This window comes from Papaver somniferum, chromosome 3, assembly GCF_003573695.1.
Source record: "Papaver somniferum cultivar HN1 chromosome 3, ASM357369v1, whole genome shotgun sequence".
Lineage (NCBI taxonomy): Eukaryota > Viridiplantae > Streptophyta > Magnoliopsida > Ranunculales > Papaveraceae > Papaver > Papaver somniferum.
Genome location: NC_039360.1, coordinates 3,219,270 through 3,240,449, shown reverse-complemented (window position 1 = coordinate 3,240,449; position 21,180 = coordinate 3,219,270). Strand labels below are relative to the sequence as shown.

The 21,180-nt window shown below is 37.2% G+C and overlaps 1 protein-coding gene, 1 non-coding gene and 1 pseudogene across 2 annotated transcripts; all 3 read right to left on the bottom strand.

Annotated features, from left to right (window-relative positions):
* Nucleotides 1–1,978: 1,978 nt before the first annotated feature.
* Nucleotides 1,979–3,435, bottom strand: LOC113358923. The gene is made up of 3 exons (XM_026602634.1): nt 2,890–3,435; nt 2,611–2,792; nt 1,979–2,330 (listed from the first exon to the last, which is right to left on the bottom strand). Exons 1-3 carry the CDS (start codon nt 3,433–3,435, stop codon nt 1,979–1,981), a joined length of 1,080 nt encoding a protein of 359 aa, XP_026458419.1.
* A 2,660-nt stretch (nt 3,436–6,095) lies between these two features.
* LOC113358922 lies at nt 6,096–8,386 on the bottom strand (annotated as a pseudogene).
* Nucleotides 8,387–8,890: 504 nt separating this feature from the next.
* TRNAL-UAG lies at nt 8,891–8,970 on the bottom strand. Its single transcript has one exon. It is a non-coding gene; the product is annotated as a tRNA-Leu (tRNA).
* Between the last annotated feature and the right edge of the window lie 12,210 nt (nt 8,971–21,180).

The window sequence follows — 21,180 nt, the reverse complement described above, 5'->3', positions numbered from 1 at the left end:
CGGAGGTGGAGGTGGGGGTGGAGTAGTTTCACCACGATTGTTACCATACCATTGAGGTGAGAAGACAAAGCAGTGGATATACTTTTCGACAGAGTCGTGGACAAAGTATTTAGAGCTGTGGTTATACTGGTTGTAACGGTATCTGCGAGAACCTTATTATTCTCAGTTGTTTCCTGTGTGCGAGCAACTCGTTCCTCTTCTCGTTGTTGGTGTTTTGCAACAACTTTGGTCTTGCTCTTTTCTTCATCCTCAAGTTGTTGTTTAGCTAAAGCCGTGATTAGGTTATCAAGGTTTTTATACATATCAGCAAAACCATCGCTCACGAGTTTCATATTCTCTGTATAATTTTGACCCATTGGAAAAAACAAATTGGTAAATTTAGTGTTTGATCTAAACCTGCTCTGATCCAGGTGTTAGGGTTCTAGACCTTTAACACTGGAAAATAATCTTAGCACAAGGAGTAGAACCGGATAAACCCTTTGATTGGGGGTTAGCCACCAGCTTTTGAGAAGAAATTTTAATTAACTGAGTTTGTTATATTGATTGATGTCTCAATTACAGGACTCGAGCAGTATTTAAAGTTGCAGATACTTGCAAATAAATAAAACTAGTTTGAACTAACTAAGGAAACCAAACTATACTAAATATAGGAAAGCTAAAATAAATAAATTGTTGTAGATAGGTGTTGGGACGTAAAACTTGATTAATGTGTTTGGAAGTGGAAATGGAAAAAAAAATCCAGATAAATATTTTCATTAGTATTTGAATATGCATAAGAATCTGAAGAATGATAAAAACCGAATAAAGAAGAGATTGAGAGGGATATCAACTAAAATGAGTCGCAGCAAATATATAGATCTATTTCTCCATTAAATTGGTCAACCTGGATATATAATCACTCACGTGGATATAGTCGTTGCTGGTCTTCTGTTCAAATAAAATTGACTTTGAGTGAATCATGATGTTTTCACCAATCTATCTACCTAATTAGGTCAAACTAGGTCAGTGACAAACCTGTTAGAGAAATAACTGGAGCCATTCCAAATCAATCACACCATTAACCAAGAATCCCGTCCAGAAACAAGCGAAACCAGAGATCTTAAGAGCTACTTGAGAGTTGAGATCTCAAAATGAAAATAACAAAAAATAAAATAAATGAGACCTTATGTTTTTAGGGTACCAGATAGAACTCGGTCGTGCATACTTTAAAAGTTTATCCTTAAAAACATTTTTTACCCAAATTGGAAGCAGTCACTTGGTTGACTCCAAATCTATTTTTTGGATATTGGTTTGGTCGACTAGGCGCGGGACGAAGATAGGTGCCGCCCATCTCCACCGTGATTAATAGGGGTGCTTTTGGTGTGAAGCATAGCCGGGCACCTAAACTGGCAAAACATCCTACACATTGAGGGTGTTTCTTTAGTTAATCCCTTATCTGAGTACTTAAGATTTTTTATTTTATTTTATTTTGAAGTAAAAAACAACAGAAAAAAAAAACCTACGGAGTAGAAGAATACTCACTCTTAATGAGTTGAGCAATACAAGGAGGGGAGGTAATCCATTCATTAAGGGAGTAGTTGTTAACAACTAAAGCTGCAACATTGTGTGCCACATTATTGGCAGTTTTCGTATCTATACTCCACAGATCTGAAGTGCTTGAGTTCTTCTCTGATTTTTTTGATTGTGTTTTGCAGTCTCCAGTTGGGCTATACTGAACATACCTGAGAGCATTTATAACAATGAGAGAATCACCTTCCAAAATGATCTCTCTAAAACCTTTTCTGCGAGCCAGCTCTATAGCTAACAATGCCCCATTCCCCTCAGCTTCCACTGCCTTGCAATGAATTAAAGTCTTGTTCTGACAACCCTGAATCTCGCTTCACAGTCTCTAGCCACTGCTCCACAGGAAAAACCCCTTGGTCATGCTGCACCATCAAAATTGACCTTGATTTTCTGTCCTTCTGGTGGCATACAACTGTCATTTTGACCCTCCAACATCAGTCTCATCAGGCATAGTCTCCAAATCTCCAGCACAACTCTCCATATTATACAAGTACATGGCTTCTTTAAGGACTAATTTTATCTTCAGTTTATCTCTGTTGAATACCACATCATTTCTAGCTTTCCAAATGGCCCGCCACATACAAGCTCCCATTCTCAGTCTCGCATAGTCTCCACCTTCAGCAAGCCATTGCATTACACAATATTGAATAAACAAATCAGGTTGTTCACCAGTTCTTAGACCAAGTAGAGAAGCAAATATAATTGCTTGGGTAGCTTGGCAGTAAATAAATAAATGTTCATTTATTTCAATATCCATGTCGCATAATCTGCAGTCATCATTAATCCTAGTTATGTGTTTCTTAATACTCTGAGCCACTAGAAGTTCATTTTTTTAGCAATCTCCACATAAAAATCTGAATTTTTAGAGGTATGTGTTTGATACTCTAGAATTTCTTCCAAGGAAACTCATAGATATTTGAAGGAGATGGAGAGCTATCATTCGTCGACTTGAGAAAGGATTTTGAAGAAAATTCATCTTTTGGATGAGGGGTCCAGATCAACTTATCAGTGTGATTGTCTTCAGTCACTTCAGGTAGATGAATCTACATTATCTTCGCCGCTTCAGAAGGGTTGAACAGCTGCTGCAACTTATTTTCATCCCATCTGTGTTCTTCTTGAATAATAAGGTCCTCCACTTTAGTGATTCTGTGATCTCCTGCTGCTCTTCTGTCAGGTTTTGTTGTTTGGGATTCATGGTATCCAAGGGTCATCCCATATATCAATGTTCCCTTCATTTACAACAGACCAACAACATCTATCTTTCATATCCTATCTAACAGTCAGCATAACACTCCATGTGGCTGAGCATCTAGTAGGTTTTTTGACCTCCCAAAAGTTTCCTCCTTTAACATACTTAGCCTTCATTTTTTTGCCCCTTAGGCAGTCTTCATCCTCCAAAAACTTCCACACAAACTTAGCTATCGTGGCCTTATTCAATTCCTGCAGCGACCTTATTCCCAAATCACCCTTCTCCTTTTCAAGTTCAAACTGGTCCCAATTAATAAAATACATCTTCTTGACCTCCTTGTCGTGGCCCCACCAGAAATTCTGAATAATTCTAGTTAGTTGATTTAACGTCTTCATAGGTAGAAGATAAGTAGCCATATAAAAAGGTGGGATCGGTCCTGATTCAGTCTTGATGAGCATTGTCCTGCCAGCATGTGTTAAAAAAATCCTCTTCCACCCAGCAGTTTTTGAGGAAAATTTATCTTCGAGGAATTTATGCGAAGCTATGAGATGGGATGATTTAAGAAGCTGATGTCCCAGGTATTTGTAGGTACTCTCCATCTGCTTCACCCCAAGAATACCTGCTACTTCTAATTTTTTGTATCTTTCGACACCTTTGCTGAAGTAGACGACTGACTTCTGCATATTTGCACTCTGCCCCGACCAAGCAGCGTAGATAAAAAGATTTGCAGAAGAGTCTTGTTGAGGGGTGAATATAATTTTGGTCCTACCCGTCCTAACTTACACCAAATGACCTCACACTACTAAATGTGGTAAGAGAGAGAGTTGTCTTTCCATTGTACCTTGTCCTTTCTTTTATAGCCTTTCCTAAAAGCCCTATTTTCACTACATCATGACATATGTCCTAACACCTCTTAATTACCCTTAATGCCATTCTTTAACATAACCTTTCTCTTCTTCATTAATCCCTCCCTTGCCCTTCCTTCTTTATGGGTATCTCCTACTTGGACTTGGGATTAGTCCCCAAGTCTCCATACCATAACCCAAGATCACCTCCATTTTTAAAGGCACCCCCAACTCGTTGAAGGGGGTATTTTTTTCATGTATCAACATTAGTCCCCTGACTATTGGATTAATTATTTGATAATCCAATAGTCAAAGGATCTTTTTGGGCGCCTCCTTGCTTTTATAGTGGATTTCAGTTATCTCATTGAATACATGATCGTGGGCGACGTTTCAACTTCCCATCGTGAAAAAACTTCGTCTCTTTTTCAGTTTCTGACGGTTGTTGTTTCCCATTCATAACTGCCACGCTCGACCTTGAATCCCCCTATATACAGAGGGTCAATTTATTTCTCCTTCAATACATTTATTTCTTCCTTCCTTCTAAACACACCCATACACGCGCCATGTCTAGTAGTTCTTCTAGCGGCTCGTCGTCTGACGAGAGAAATGAATCTGATCAACCTAGTAGCTCAGGCTCCGAATAGGAAGAACATCCTGAGGAGGTCGTCTTGCCCGCCCTAGCGGATGGTAGGTTATATACAATCGCCGATTTTACGAGTGGTCCTTCTTTAAAGCGCGCGCTGAGGTTAAGAGAGTTCCAGGAGGTAAGTGTGTTTTCCCTCTGGAAGATATTTTTGTTGCTCGCTTTTTAAATCCTCTAGTATTGCCTTATCCTTCTGCTCCTGGATGGCTCATGCAACCTGAATCGGAGAGCATGGATGCTTTTCCGTTCAAAACTATCCCGCGGATGGTCATTCATAGCGGCGATTACAACCTTCCCCCTATCGATATTCAATCCAAGTCTAAGACCCATCTGGTATGGCCACATTGGGTCGCTCGTAGGAGTTCCAACCCTGACCATGTTGCTGCACTTCAGAAGGCCGGCATCGAGGAATCTATTCACTCGTCCCTTAAGCGGGAGGTAAACAGGTGCATCCGCGATATAACGCGGCTCTTCTGTCGTTGGGCCCCTGTTCATACCCTTTTCACAGCATGGGGAGAAGCTACCATCGTTTTGGAGGACGTAGTCACCCTTACGGGATTGTCGCTTCATGGTAGTCACTCATATGAGGAGGAAGCCATTTTCGGAGCGCTAAATGATGAAGACAAGATATTGTGCACTTATCTGCTGAAATGCAAATACGATTCTCGTCGTGAACTGGTTCAGAAGACCCAAGTGCCCCCGGAACAAGCTAAAGGAAGGGAGGCCGCTCATAAAAAGGGGACACCATCGTACGCCAAGAAGGGGAAAGCCGCATGGGTAGAAGAGAAGAAGGCGCCTCCTAAACGCTCATCCGGTGATAAATTGCTGTCCAGCTCTTTTCGCGCGTATGAGGCGGCTCATGGCTCGTCCGATCCATCGAAAACTGATTCCAGAGTGGTTTATCAAGGTTAATCGTCACACTTCCTTTTCTCTCTGGTTGAAGTATTGGGCCCCCCAGATCATTGATCAGAAATTGCTCCCCTGTAAACGCAATGAGAAGAATCCCCGCGCAGAGTTAGCCGCTTTCATCTTGTTTTGTCTTTGTCATGATGTGTTGGAGTACAGTCCTCATGATACTATTAAAGTTCAGCTTGTGTCGATGGCAGTGTTGTTGTCCCGCGGGGTTTTGCTTTCCGCTCGCGCCGATGTTGTTAGGCGACTTGTACCGCCATCTTGATCTGTTTTGTCGAGATCTCCAGACGGTAGGTTAATCCCATAATTTTTAGACCTACATCCCAGCTTCCTTCATGCAGGCTTAGTACTGGGAACATGTTCCTCCGTGCGCGCCAGAGACGAATGACCTCGTCGTTCATCGTGAGGAAGATGTTAAACAGGACGACGGTTCAGTTAAGAAGTTTCCTGTTGATTATCGCTATCCACAGATGGCTTTATGGAACTTGAAGGGGAAGATACCGCAGGGCTATTTAGGCAGGCATTTGGATGTAGCTAAGGATTTTGAACCATTCCCCTATCAAGACGGTCGTTCAGGTCCGGCGCATTACGATTTTCTTCCTCCTTTTGATACAGAATTGAATTCTTCGAAGCCCCTATCAGAAGCAGATTTTGATTCGGCGATGGATGTGTTACCCGGTTATCTTCCTGGTTTCTATGCTGGTAAGTTTATCACCATGGCTACACCACTTGTACATTTTTTTTCTTTCTTTTACAACCATTTCAAAACAAAATAAAATAAAATAATAAATTCCTGCTCGCCAAATGTACTAGTTTGCATGCCGCCGAAGGATCTAAAACTGCTTCCGCTGATCTTGCTGCTGGTGGACTGAAAACACTAATAGGCGAGCAAGTACTTTCTCTCTACCTCTTTCTTTCTCCAAGAAATGTTGTATGCAAGAGCTCACCAACCTTTACCAATGAGCCATACCCAACTAAGTGTTACCCCTGCAAGTATACCTCCCCCCAGAAACAATACGAGCAGATTCCCCAATGCGTTTTTCTCCGGTCCCTGCAAAAACAATGCGCATTCGTCTCCATGAGATTTTCAGCTAGATTTTAGAGGGGGCTTAGGAGAAATTCAAGTAACAAACATCTTGGATTTGATGATAACTTCCTTAATGATTTCTATTCACCAGGATTTTCCGCCATAAAAATAAGTAAAGCAGTATAATATATTCTCTAATAAAACATTCCTTTATTTTTCTGGATTTTGCAAGGTGCGTACAAGGTTGTCGCCTTCGCCTATGTTCATGTGGATGCTGATTCCCATTATAATCTGGTATGAAACAAAAATCGCTTACTGTTACACAATTCCGCGGGAGTTACTAACCTTATAGTTTTTTGGCGCCCCAGTTAGAAGACAAACAGGCAGATATCCTTGACTTAAACCTAAAAATGAAGTCAGCATTATCATCCAGCCCTGATCTCCATACTTGGCCCCGTAATAAAAACATGGAATCAGTAAGAAACGAGAAAAAGACACAATGAGCAGCCAGAGACGTGACTTCAACTTCAAGGAATCAATAAGCGGAATATATCTTCCAATAAGATTCGACACATTCTGTGTTGCAATTATCAGAAGCACATACCTGAAATCATTCCCAAGAAGTACAAGAGATTCATGAAAAGCGTTGGGCAGATAACATGATAATCGCAATTTCTAAATGTCTTAACAACTTACCATGATCCCAAGCTATGTTTTCTAGTATCTTCTGATAAAAACCCGGGAAAAATTGAAAATGTCAATACAAATGTGAGAAATATTGCAATTGCGTAGTCCATGTTTTGAGCAAGCAACTGTTTGTTGTTTAGGCGCGCCATATATGCAGGGTTCTCCTCTGAAGCCTGAATTAGTTTCCGAAACCTACTTGTAAGAAAATCTGAAGCTGACGGGAAAAAGAACAAAAAACTCTTTTCCTTATATTAGTACGTACCTGTATTCCACCAGCAGCAAGATCAGCGCAAACCGTTTTAGATCCTTCTGAGGCTGCTTTCGAACGGTAGTACTTTACAAAGTAGACAGTTTCGGGAAGACATATGCATAAAGAATTAGACAAAGTAGCTCAAATAACATGGAGACTGCGAAGTACATCACTGCAATATAAAATCAAGAGATTAACATATATTCAATATCGTTTTATGTTTCTCTAGTAAATCCATAAATTAAACGGGCAATGGTAGAGTTTTTACGTACTAGCACCCTTACGAAGACCATTCCTTGAATTTTCAAACGCTGCTTTTGTAATTAACCTCAAACCGGTAGTTAGGACACCAGAAGCAGCCATACCAGCCAAGAAAGACTTTAGGGGATGGATGAAAAGGAAAAAAAAAGGTTAGGCACGTATGCCAAAGATAGTTACAAATGTCACAGGAAGATGGCTCTCACTTGAATGAAGTCAGGGCACATTAAGGATAGATCTCCTATCATTCCACCTTGAACAAAAGCATCACCAACTCCGAATGCACCACTAACTATACATATACCAACGTACGTTCCAATCCCCCCTTTCCCAGATGTACCCAAGTCCAACTATATGCGCAAAATCATTGAAAACCAGGATGATTCATAAATCAAATCAATTTATATTGATTTTCAGGTGCTATAACGATATCAAACGAGAACATATATAATTAAGATGTTGGGGCCGGGCTCACTTACAACAAGAATCATTAAAGAGCTCATGAAGAAAAGGAAATAACCAAACAAGTTCCTTTTTCTTGTGTTTATCTTGGCTTCGTTGTAGGATAGAATTAGCAATACTCCAACTGCTAAAGGTTGATAGACTATGGGAAGAACCCTCGCCGGATGGTATTTCTACAAGATGAAGAAACCAGAAAATTGATCATTCATTTCGAAACTAAATAAAGTCGAGAATATGTTATGAAGTGCCTTAGACTAGTAATCCGACTGGCAAAAGCATAGTAAGAAATAAGAAATTGCGTCAACAGGAACCGTACCGGGAACAAGATAGCGTAGTAATCTATAATCGATACCATACTATTCCACGAGAAAAGGCATCCAATTCCTAGAAGCCAACAGACTACCGTCGCTGCAAACTTTCCCTGATCATCCAACAAGGACAGTTACATTTTTAGAAGTTCACCTTTCACAAAACTAAGTGTACATGAACACGAAAAAAAGAGTTGGAGTAAAGATTATCAGACCTCTCCTTTTTCAAACTGAATTGTCATAGACCTCTTTCCAGATTGCCAGGATCGCTACAAAATCTCCGTTGATGCGTGTGTACACAGCTGGTCGTGATATTTGATATTCCTGCAGGTACATACAGAGGCTTCAAAAGTCTCCTCTCTGGAATCACATGGGCATAATAATTAATTAAAGGGATTAATTTAATCTCCACGTTTCATTATCATTATTATAAATGGGAGGATAATACCAACTACTTAAAAGAATTGCTCAACGGCTTCCTTCAGTTGTGCTCAATACATTCTACGGCACACGAAGATTGCTAGAAGGGAGTTTAAGTAGATTTTAAGAAAGCCTTCTTGGGTTAGTAACCATTATTTATGCAGATTATAGTTTATCTCCTTTGGATATCATCACCAACGGCTACTTGGATGTTTGTAATAATCTACCATTGCATTTACAGAAAATTAAATTGTGACGGCTAGCTGAACCGAAAAAGAAAATAGTAAAAGTAAAAATTGTATTGTGAAAATAGTAAAAGAAAAAAGTGACGGCTGTGGGATTTGAACCCACGCCCTTTCGGACCAGAGCCTAAATCTGGCGCCTTAGACCACTCGGCCAAACCGTCGGTTTCTGACACGTTTAAACTTTTTTTGGTTTTTTGTTGATGTTTTTCTGTCGGCTGTGTCGAAGCTCAGTAAATTTGCAGACAAGTTGGATATTTAAATATTCCGCAGTATATCATTTCATAGCCGACCACCAAAATGTTTCATTTATGCTTCGTTTGGACACTCATGGAAGCACATAACCTACCTCGAAGTCTGAACCCACCATCTATTCCTCTATAAAAATCTTCACATAACTTTCCTGCTCCAATTTGTGCATAGCCATGCACTAACTAAATCATCTTTGGCATAAGCCTCAATAATTAATAAGTATATGTAAGGTTACTTCTGCAAGATTATCCAAAAATTCTTGAGAAACGGAAGAATTTTCGATGTTTAAACCCGGCTACTGTCTCTACAATATCTTCCATGTCCCAAATTTTGGGGTGTTTACATCCTTTCACCCATGAGGGTAAAATTGATTAGTTGTGATGGTTAATTTAATAAATAATTTAGATTTTTATAATCAGGTGCACATGTTAATCACTTATAGTATTTTGTACGTGACAATGCCTCGATGATTAGGAACACGATGTGGTAGGTAGTTGATGGAATAGCTGGTATGGTCGCATATCACGGTTCCCGACATAAAAAAAAAACTTATAACATGCCAGCATATCTTTAACTGATTGAGATGCTTGTGCTCTGGTTTGATTATTAAGGGAATTCTGGGAAAGAAATCAGTTATTAAATTTTTATTTTTTAAAAGAACGAATAGGAAATATCTTTTTATTCGAAAAAGTGTAAAAGTAAAATATTACAATAATATAAGAATTTTCATATAGCAAAGGTACATTATTGTTGATTGCAGAAGTCATGGATGTAACTGGAAAGATGGTATTTTGATTATGTATCCACCATTTAGAAAAAATTTCTTCATTAAGAGAAATTTTTTTATAAAAAAGATAATTTGCACTAAACATTGTTATCATAACCAATTCTAGTAGCCATTGATCTTCTTTGATTGAATCTTGATCATTGTCACATTGAAATTAGTTGTCTCGAAGATATACTTAAATATAACATAAGACTCCAATTGAAATGCCCGAAAGCTATAGAAATCGCACTTATGGAGAATATGTAAGGAAATTCCAGACGAACTGGTGCATACAATTCTTGTACAATTCTAACAAACGTGGACTAAATAGGATCTTAGAATATTATGATGAATAATAAGTAAACCAAGAACAAGCAACAATAATAAACGGAAAAAATAAATAAACTCACAAGACACAAGATTAATAGTGGTTCAACATTACATACAACGTGTATATATTGTCTACGTCCACTTTGAGCCGCACCAACTCAAATCTACTATGAAGAAACGATTACAACGTAGAACTCGTTTAAATCCCAGCAAACCCTTGGTTACACCGCAACAATTACCCAACACGATCACCTTGTCTTTTGTTCCTCTCTGCAAGGCCTAATAATCTATTTATATAAGTTATAAACTTGGCCACCAAGAATCCTATATGGTTTATGGCTAACCTAAAGTAGGAAATAAAAGACCCAACAGTTCTTGAATCACCCTTCGCAGTTCACAAAAAAAATCAGGACCTTAGGTTTGGTGAACTGTGTTCGCGAACCCCTCTCAGTTCACAAAATCTAGGGCCGCAGGTTTGGCAAACTGAGTTCGCGAACTCCTCTCAGTTAACAAAATCTAGGGCCTCAGGGGTTCGCGAACCCCTCCCATATGTCATGAATATAAACATAAATATAACTACATGGGATGAAGTAGCCATAAGATACCAACAGTAACATAAACACATAAATTCTAAAACCTAAATCGCAAACAATGTGATTTTTTATTGAAAACATGATATACTAGTTACAAAACCCAAATCTACTTGGGTAATCAGATATCTCAGATCATATCTGAATAGATCTGGGTTTAGTGACAAAGAAAGTAGTAGAAGAAAACTTTTGCATAGTATTCAAGAAAAAACGATTAAGGGGAGGGAGTAGAGAAGAGAATGATAGTACTAGTTCATTCTTGTACAACATGCAATCTGTTATCAAATTAAGCATGATTTGACATTTAGCATATATACTAGATGACCGTGCAACGGTGGGGGAGCCAACTGAAGATTGAACCTTTTGCAAGTATCAAATATGCTTATCAATTTCTTCAAATTTATTGGCCATTTAAAACTATTGTAATCAATTATGAGTAAATTATACTTGGTTTATTGTTCAATTGAAAGATTTTGGTTCCTTTGAAGAAATTTGAGTTAGATTTGAATGAATTTAAAAATCAAGAAATCAAATGGTTGTTAAAAGCTTTTTATTATACTATCAGGACTTTTTGCAACTAAGTCAAATTCTTCTTTTTCTTATTATCATTTAAACTATGTCAAGTTTGGGAAACGCGAAGTAAAAAGTTAAGTATTATTTATTATTTTTGCTCTAATTTGAAAATAATGTGGTTTTAGATTTGAAAATAATAAAAGAAAAATAAATTTAAAATAGTCAGTAAAAGAGGCGTACATTTTAAGCCCCATTATCATCATATAGAAATATTCCCAACGGTCGTCCTCTAAGTGTTAACTTTGTGAATAAGACATGTAGCAGTGTTTTACTCGTTATATATATAGAGAGTGTCAATTGGAAACATGATCTATATATTGGACTGTCTTTATATGGATTTTTATTAGTGGCATGAGTGGATAAACGAAAAAAATATGAGAAAGATTGAACTGAATTGATATAAGAAAGAAACTGGGTCAAATCCCCAAGTATCACAAAAATACAACCTACAAAATGAGGTCAAGGCTTGATTACGATCAATGATAACCTTATAATATATAATTAAATATCTAGATAAATTAGTCTTAAACCATTTCCCTTGTCACCCCCACAAAAAATTTAAGGCATTCATCTCATTTATTTGTTTTTCTCGTCCCTGACTGCCCAACAAATTCCAAAAGCAATAAGTGATTATTTTTGTTTCCTTTGTTTCCGCGTCTCCTAAGTTTCCAAGCTTCAAGTTGTTCTTCGATCAATTCACTTTGTGCCCATCCGACATTGAACCCCCGATCAAGTGGTTCCATAGTTTGTGAGCGAAGATGCAATTAATGTATGAGCAGATGATTCATCGTTTCTCGAAAATTGTGAAATAGTAGATATAAATCAGTAGTTATTGGACATCCTCTCCTCAATAGATTATTTCTTGTAGGAATATCATTTTGGTTAGCTTCCATAATAAAAAATGGAAATTGAATTATTGTCCCTCCTTTTGATGAGCCCTCTGTTGGGACCTTAGTCCCACATTGGTAGATGGGGCTTAATTGGGTAGCTCATAAGTCAATGGGATTCTTCATCTAGTCAACCGATTTCAGAGTTGAGTTCTACCCATGGGCTTATGACGAGTTTAGGGTCGGTACCCTAACATTTGGTATCAGAGCCAACCACCACAACCCATACCCGATCCACGGAAAGGGTGACCTATAGGCTGGATTAAGGTGTAGGGGAACCTATATATGGGTGTAGTTGTCACCGCATTGAATATTGATAGTCCAGTGGAGCCGCCATAAGGAAAGGGCTACCGCCAGGTCAGTGTCGATAGAGTGGGCCAACGAGGACGTTGGGTCTGGAAGAGTGGTGGGATGTTGGGACCTTAGTCTCACATTGGTAGATGGGGATTAATTGGGTAGTTTATAAGTCAATGGGATCCCTCATCTTGTCAACCGGTTTTCGAGTTGAGTTCTACCCATGAGATTATGACGAGTTTAGGATCGCTACCCTAACACCTTCATAAATATCCCTAAGCCTCTTTACAAATATCCCTGATGGCATAATTGAAATTATCAATAGAAATATATTTTGCAATATCCTTTATTTAACCTTTCCCTTCTTCTTTTAGAGAACCCTACGTAATTTCACTTCTAAATCTAACGATTGTATATCTTTTATTATTCTCACCTTCTGTTTCAACAAACTACCAACACCAACTCCGTCGTCGTTGTCGCCGTTACCACCATGTGCTATTAACAGCAGATCTATTACTATGTTTTTGTCAAACCAGATCTAAAAATTGAGAGAAGATTATCAAATTGAATATTCGTAATCATGATGAAAAATTAAAACTTTATTCAGAGTCACATCTTGAAATCGATTTACACTCTCTGCAATAGATTTCTAGAGAAATTGTAATAAGGTGTTGTAATTGGCAGTACAGTGGTGGTGGAAGAGGATTTATATTCGAAAATTCATCGTCGTCGTCATCAGTGGTGTTTGATAAAACACTCTGATAATGTTTTATCAGTGGTGTTAGATTTGTATCAAATGATTTGTTTATTTATTTATTTATTAGTTAATCTTATTTGTATAGATAAGAGTTTCGATATAAGTTGTTTAATTAGGGTTGATTCATATTTCATAACTACATGAAGCTAATTTGTTTGGTTTGCATCCATGTGCGTGGGAATCCAACCAGGAAGCTGATATGTATGATTGTGGCTTACTGCCTTTGGTTTCCAGTGGGTACAGAGGACGCCCTAGATATCCAGTTCACATGAAAATTCGTCTTTCTCTAATGGAAGCTTGGTCTTGAAACTGTTGTTGTTTATGAAGCTACAAGTGATGATCAATTGTTGTTGTTTATATGTTTTTACAGGATCAATTGTTGTAGTTGACCCAATTTTTTATGGGATCAACTACTATTATTGCTCCCATTATGGGATCAACTCCTATTGTTGACCCAATTTTCTATGGGATCAACTACGGTTATTGATCCATCTACGGGATCAACTCCTGTTGTTGACCAAATTTTTTATGGGATCAACTACTGTTTTTGATCCTTTCAACTCCTATTGTTGACAATATTTCCTTGGATAAGTGAAAAAGTGGGGGTACAACAACCACACCCAATATTTCGCTTAGCAATCTGTATGGACAAACTCCAATATAATTTCTAGAGAATCAACTAGACAGTCAGACTCAATCTAGATAAAAAGTATATCAAAGAGTTTATATCTCAATCTCTCGATTTGATATATACTCAAGCAAATATAAATCTACGAGTCTTTATCAAATACTAGAGAGATAACTTGGATGGTACCAAGGACCAATATCCAAGTGTCAATCAATTTAAATCAACAACCAAAAGGTCAAATATTCTAATCGATTGAATCAACTCACAACCTGTGATATTTCAATTATATAACAAAATATAATGCGGAAAAGATATAACACAGACACCATAATTTTGTTAAAGAGCAAACCGCAAATGCTGAAAAACCCCGGGACCTAGTCCAGTTTGAACACACACTGTATTAAGCCGCTATAGACACTAGACTACTCCAAATTAACTTCGGTCTGGACTGTAGTTGAACCCCAATCAATCTCATACTGATCCAAGGTACAGTTATGCTCCTATGCCTCTAATCCCAGCAGGATGCTACGTACTTGATTCCCTAAGCTGATCTCACCCACAACTAAGAGTTGCTACGACCCAAAGTCGAAGACTTTAATAAACAAATCTGTATCACACAGAAAAGTATACGGTAATAGATAAATCCGTCTCCCACGAATATACCTACGAGTTTTGTTCCGTCTTTTGATAAATCAAGGTGAACAAGAACCAATTGATAAACCAGACTTATATTCCCGAAGAACAGCCTAGTATTATCAATCACCTCACAATAATCTTAATCGACGCGGCGAAAAAAGATATTGTGGAATCACAAACAATGAGATAAAGTGTTTGTGATTACTTTTCTATCTTGCCTATCTGAGATATAAATCTCAAGCCAATTATTACAATTGTACTCGTAACGATATAAGATGCAAGATCAGATCACACAACTACAAGAAAAGTAGTATCGGTCTGACTTCACAATCCCAATGAAGTCTTTAAGTCGTTAACCTGGTTTTAGAAGAAGAAATCAAAGGTTAAAGGAGAATCGACTCTAGATATGCAACTAGTATCACAATAAGGTGTGGGGATTAGGTTTCCCAGTTTCTAGAGTTCTCCTTTATATAGTCTTTCAAATCAGGGTTTGCAATCAATGTTATCTTGGTAACTAAGCATTCAATATTCACCGTTAGATGAAAACCTGATTAGATTCAAGCTAATATTTCTCAACCATTGTATCGAAAACTTAGCTTGTTACACATAAATGAAATTTCCAATTTTGGGTTTATGTAGCCGTTCCCAAACATTAACATTTGTTGGTTCAACAATAGTTAACCAAATGGTTAGCCATATGATCACTTTCATATCCACCATATTCTTCTTCACCGTAACTAGTTCAAATGACTCAAATGAACTAGTTAAAGAGTTGTTCAATTGCTTAGATCTTATGTAACTACACAAGACATAAATCGAAGCAAAAACGGTTTGATTCACTCGAACCGGTTCATGAACTTTATAGCCAGGGTTTGCAAAAGCATTCCTTAGTTTATATAAACATGAGTTCAAGAACAACAGATTTTAGATATAACCTTCTCAAGTTCGCGGACTGGGTTCGCAGACTTAATCTCATGGAAGGAGTTCACAAACTCCAGCAGAAATTCTCGTGTCGAGAACTTTCGCCAGTTCGCGGACTTGGTTCACGCCACATTCCGTTTCTCTTGATCAACAAAGTTCACAAACTTTGGTTCAAGAAATAAGGACTTATACATATATGTGTTTCCACAACAATGCTTATATCCTACCAATGGTTATGTAATCTAAACTCTCATTTCAATCATTGAAACATTCTCAGAGGACGTTATATAGTCGTTATTCACATACCATTTTTCGTCAGAGCAATTTCCAAAGTGATTGAAACATAATATGACATTCGTCACTAGGTAAAGATGAATTTGGATAAAGCTAAAGCTTACCAACACATATTTCGAGAAATAGATAGGCGAGTTACACTCGGCTCGAAATAGCAAATGTGTATAATGAAAGTCTATATATCAAAACGATTTTTATCTCAAGAATAGGAGATAGAGTAGATAGACTTTTGAGTGACAGATAAGTTCAAGTCTCCACATACCTTTTAGTCGATGAAGATCCACCATTTCATTGAGTAGTCCTTCGTCTTGTATGATGATTGCCATGGAGTCTTGAGCTCAACTACACTTTCTATCCTAGTCCGAGATCTTTAGCTATATAGGCTAGAAATCAAGACTTTTAGTTTCGATCACTAACATTGACAAACATGCTTGAGATAGCAATGCATGCGAGTTCGACCGAGCAATGCTGTAAAAATCTCCTCCTTTGTCAATTTTAGTGACAACACTATTAATACATATGGAATACAAAAAATAAATAAATTAACTTTTGTAGCTCCTATTCCACATGCCTAATCTTCAACATTACTCGAAATCTCCGTCACTTCCAAGTACTCCAATGATCCCAAAGGTTGTAAGTTTAGCATCATCGTTGTTGAAAATCCGTAGCTATAACAACGAGAAAACAATAGTTCTCAATCATTGTTATACAGTGTCATAGTATCATTACACAGCGTCAAAGTCCATTTGTAACACAACTTCAACAAAAATACTATGGTGATATGTATCACTCCCCCTTAGTCAATAATCCATCTCACATGGAAACCACTCCCCCTTACATAATGATCCAAAAACCATATGTATTTGTAGTAGGAACTACATATTAATTATCCCCCTTTTTTTCAATAAAATTGGCAAAGGTACAAGAACGGGATCCTAATGAAATTTCCGAAAGAGACATTTCTTGACCAAAAGAAACCAAAAATATATCATCTTATTTAGATGCAATCATAAAGCCGAAGCTAAATGCATTCATCAAGGAGTTTGTAAAGATAGAAGATAACCCCTAAAATATTCCACAGCCGCACTGCCCACAAAAATTTGGCAATTAAGCGCAAGTTCAAAAAGAACTCTCCCCCATATTATGTCATTCCCGAAAGAACAACAAGAGCGACCTTAATTTCGAAAGAAAAAAATAATTTCTTTGGACATAACAAATCACATACAAGTATGAATTTGAATCCAAAATACTCAATTAAATTAACCGCAAGAGAACCCATGATTAATTTAATCGAAAATGCTCAACATAAGTGAACTTATGGAGACTAAAATAAAATACAATTAGATTAATCACAAGAGAACCCATAATTAATCTAATCGAAATACACAACCAAACTAATCACAAAAGTAATCAATTTAATTGGTCATGCTCGTCATAAGAAAACTTACGGAGCAACAACTAAATAACCAAACAAGATGATTAATTTAGTTGAATATGCTCGACATAAAGTACCTCACAGAACAACAACTAATCTAATCATAAAAATAATCAACTTGGACGTTTAGTGCTAAACATAAGACACTTACGGAGCCTCACAGTAATACATAAAAATATGGATCAGGGAAGATCAATACTGCGGAATACACAAGGATTCATTCTATTTTCCATCACTATTCGCATAACGACATTCAATAGAGATAATCCTTGCAAACAAAAGATTTTAACCTATCTTCCATCAACAATTGACATAATAGGCTTAACTTTTGTATTTGTCAAAAGTCTATTCATTCTTTTATCAATACATGCATATCGACATACGAAAGACTTTACTTTTGACAAGGTATGGGACAATCATAGTTCACGGACGTAAACACACATATCCCATAAAAAATTGCAATATATAAAACCATAAAGATTAATACTGCAAAAATCATCTTCCAAACAAGTTTAGAATTTAAACCAATAAATCTAAAAACATGAAGATGAAACCGTTGGACATAGCAATGTGTAATCACAATAATGGCTATTCCAAACTCTAGTAATCCTTCAAAAATAAGAATAAATTCTCATAAGAAGTTTCCTAGGCAACAAGACAAACTCATAATGCACATACAAGATGATTTGTCCTTATAGGGTAGAATCAATCTTTTTCGCATGGATTTATACCAAGAATAGCTACCAAAGGCGTATAAAAATATTTTCTTAACAAAGAAGAACATACAAAGTCAATAACGACCATGCACCATAGTTCACATGGGATGATTGTGAACGTTCAAGAATTCCATAGCACTGCGTACTACTTTCCATTCTTGAACTTCCTTCTTTGTGATTCACCAACAACATTCTTGCAAAACCTAAAAATTAGCTTAGAAGAGTAGTATTCCAAGAATCCAAGTGCCCAATTTCAAGAGAAGTGGAACAAGTGCAACGAAATGGAGCAAGATACGCAAAAACAAGAGTCAGGACAAATACCAATCTTAACTCATCCAAATTCAAAGTTTCTCATCTCCATTTTGAATATAATTCAAATAGGAAGAGAGTGCAAAAAGAATGAGGCCAATCCGAGTTCGGACGAAGAAGTTACTGCCAAAACAAGTTTAACGAATATCGACGTCAACTATGCATACGGGTTTGCAAACGAATTTTCGTATCTTGGAGCAGTATGCAGACGGGGTTCGCGAACTTAAACCCATGGATTTTGGATTTAAATAATGTTATACATATTTGGTATGTGTACCATGAATTCCAAATATCCCGAACAAATGTTTTCAAATCTAAACATTTAATAACCTTAAACACAGATCAAGTTAGGTAGAAATGAACGATAATCAAGCTACATGGATCATTTATAAGTACTCAAACAAGTAATAAAAACATAAAACTTGCTCAAGTTTATAGACATACCTTTTTAGAAAATTCCAATTGAATTCTACAGCCTTACCGAATATAATTTGTGCGCCCCAGTTGTTGTGCTTCCCTCACCGTATACATAGCAGGGCATTTCTTGGTGAGGATGCACTTTCAACACAAACAAGTTGTGTTGAGGTGAACAATGTCTTGGTCACCATGGCACCAAGAAAGAGTTTCTTTCCAACAACTCTTAAATCTTGTAGTGTTGAGAAACACCCAAGGAACTGTTTTTATAAGTTTATCAAAGAACTTCAAGAGAACCCAAAAAGATTTGTGTTTCTGATTTCTTGTTTTCCAACTTATAAAAAACGGTTTCTGCAGATAGTTTTTAGTACAGCGAAGGGAGTACCAGGAATTGAGCAACAAAATTCATGCTTTGATGTGATATACTCAGATAACTGAGATTTAAACTCCTCTTGTAATTCGTTTATTTTATCACAACTAATTGGATTACGCAGAGGAGGAGCATTGCTCTCACTGATTAGTAAATCAATATCAATCTCAACATGAATATTATTCATCATAATTTGATTTAGCCTGTCAAAATATTCTTTCTCTTTCTGGAGGTATAACTTAACATCAATAGATAAGCTCTCAAGCTTCTTTTCAAGCCCTGAAAACACTTCAAGGGATTTTAAACCTGGTGGAGGTTTAGATAGAATTTCTTCTACAGATTTTATTAAATCAGTCATGGAAGAGAATTTTGAAATCCCTGGATCTGGTGGTGCATTTATTTGAGATAGCATTACTGTCCATAGAGTCAGATCGCTAAGGTCTTGAACGTGTTTGCCTGCTCTGATACCAATTGAAAAAGTGGCGGCACAACAATCACACCCAATATTATGCTTAGCAATCTGTATGGACAAATTCCAACATACTTTGTAGAGAATCAACTAGACAGTCAGGCTCAATCTAGATAAAAAGTATATCAAAGAGTTTATATCTCAATCTCTCGATTTGATCTTTACTCAAGCAAATAGAAATCTGCGAGTATTTATCAAAGAGAGATAACTTGGATGGTACCAAATACCAATATCCAAGTGTCAATCAATTTAAATCAACAACCAAAAGGTCGGATATTCTAATTGATTGAAAAACGCACAACCTGTGATATTTCAATTATATAAGCAAATATAATACGGAATAGAAATAACACAGACACCATAATTTTGTTAACGAGGAAACCGCAAATGAAGAAAAACCCCGGGACCTAGTCCAGATTGAACACACACTGTATTAAGCCGCTACAGAAACTAGCTTCCTCCAAACTAACTTCGGTCTGGACTGTAGTTGAACCCCAATCAATATCACACTGATCCAAGGTACAGTTAGGCTCCTACGCCTCTGATCCCAGCAGGATTCTACGTACTTGATTACCTTAGCTGATCTCACCCACAACGAAGAGTTTCTACAAGCCAAAGTCGAAGACTTTAATAAACAAATTTGTATCACACAGAAAAGTCTAGGATAATAGATAAATCCGTCTCTCACGAATATACCTAAGAGTCTTGTTTTGTCTTTTGATACATCAAGGTGAACAGGAACCAATTGATAAACCGGACTTATATTCCTGAAGAACAGCCTAGTATTATCAATCACCTCACAATAATCTTAATCGACGCAGTGAAAAAAGATATTGTGGAATCACAAACGATGAGACGAAGTGTTTGTGATTACTTTTCTATCTTGCCTATCAGATATATAAATCTCAAGCCAATTATTAAAATTATACTCGTAACGATAGAAGATGCAAGATCATATCACACAACTACAAGAAACGTAGTATCGGTCTAGCTTCACAATCCCAATGAAGTCTTTAAGTCGTTAACCTGGTTTTAGAAGAAGAAACCAAAGGTTAAAGGAGAATAGACTCTAGCTATGCAACTTGTATCACACGTAAGGTGTGGGGATTAGGTTTCCCAGTTGCTAGTGTTCTCCTTTATATAGTCTTTCAAATCAGTGTTTGCAATCAATGTTAGCTTGGTAACAAAGCATTCAATATTCACCGTTAGATGAAAACCTGATTAGATTCAAGCTAATATTTCTCAACCGTTAGATCGAAAACTTAGTTTGTTACACACAAATGAAATGTCCAATTTTGGGTTTATGTAGCCGTTCCCAAACATTAACATTTGTTGGTTCAACAATAGTTAACCAAATGGTTAGCCATATGATCACTTTCATATCCACCATATTCTTCTTCACCATAACTAGTTCAAATGACTCAAATGAACTAGTTAGAGAGTTGTTCAATTGCTTAGATCTTATGTAACTACACAAGACACAATTGAAGCAAAAACGATTTGATTCACTCGAATCGGTTTATGAACTATATAGCCACGGTTTGCAATTTGCATTCCTTAGTTTATATAAGAATAAGTTCACAAACATCATTTTTAGATATAACCTACTCAAGTTCGCGTACGGAGTTCACAAAATCAAGCAGAATTTCTCGGGTCGAGAACTTCCGACAGTTTGCGGATTGAGTTCGCGGACTTGGCTCATGCCACCATTTCGGTTCTCTTGATCAACAAAG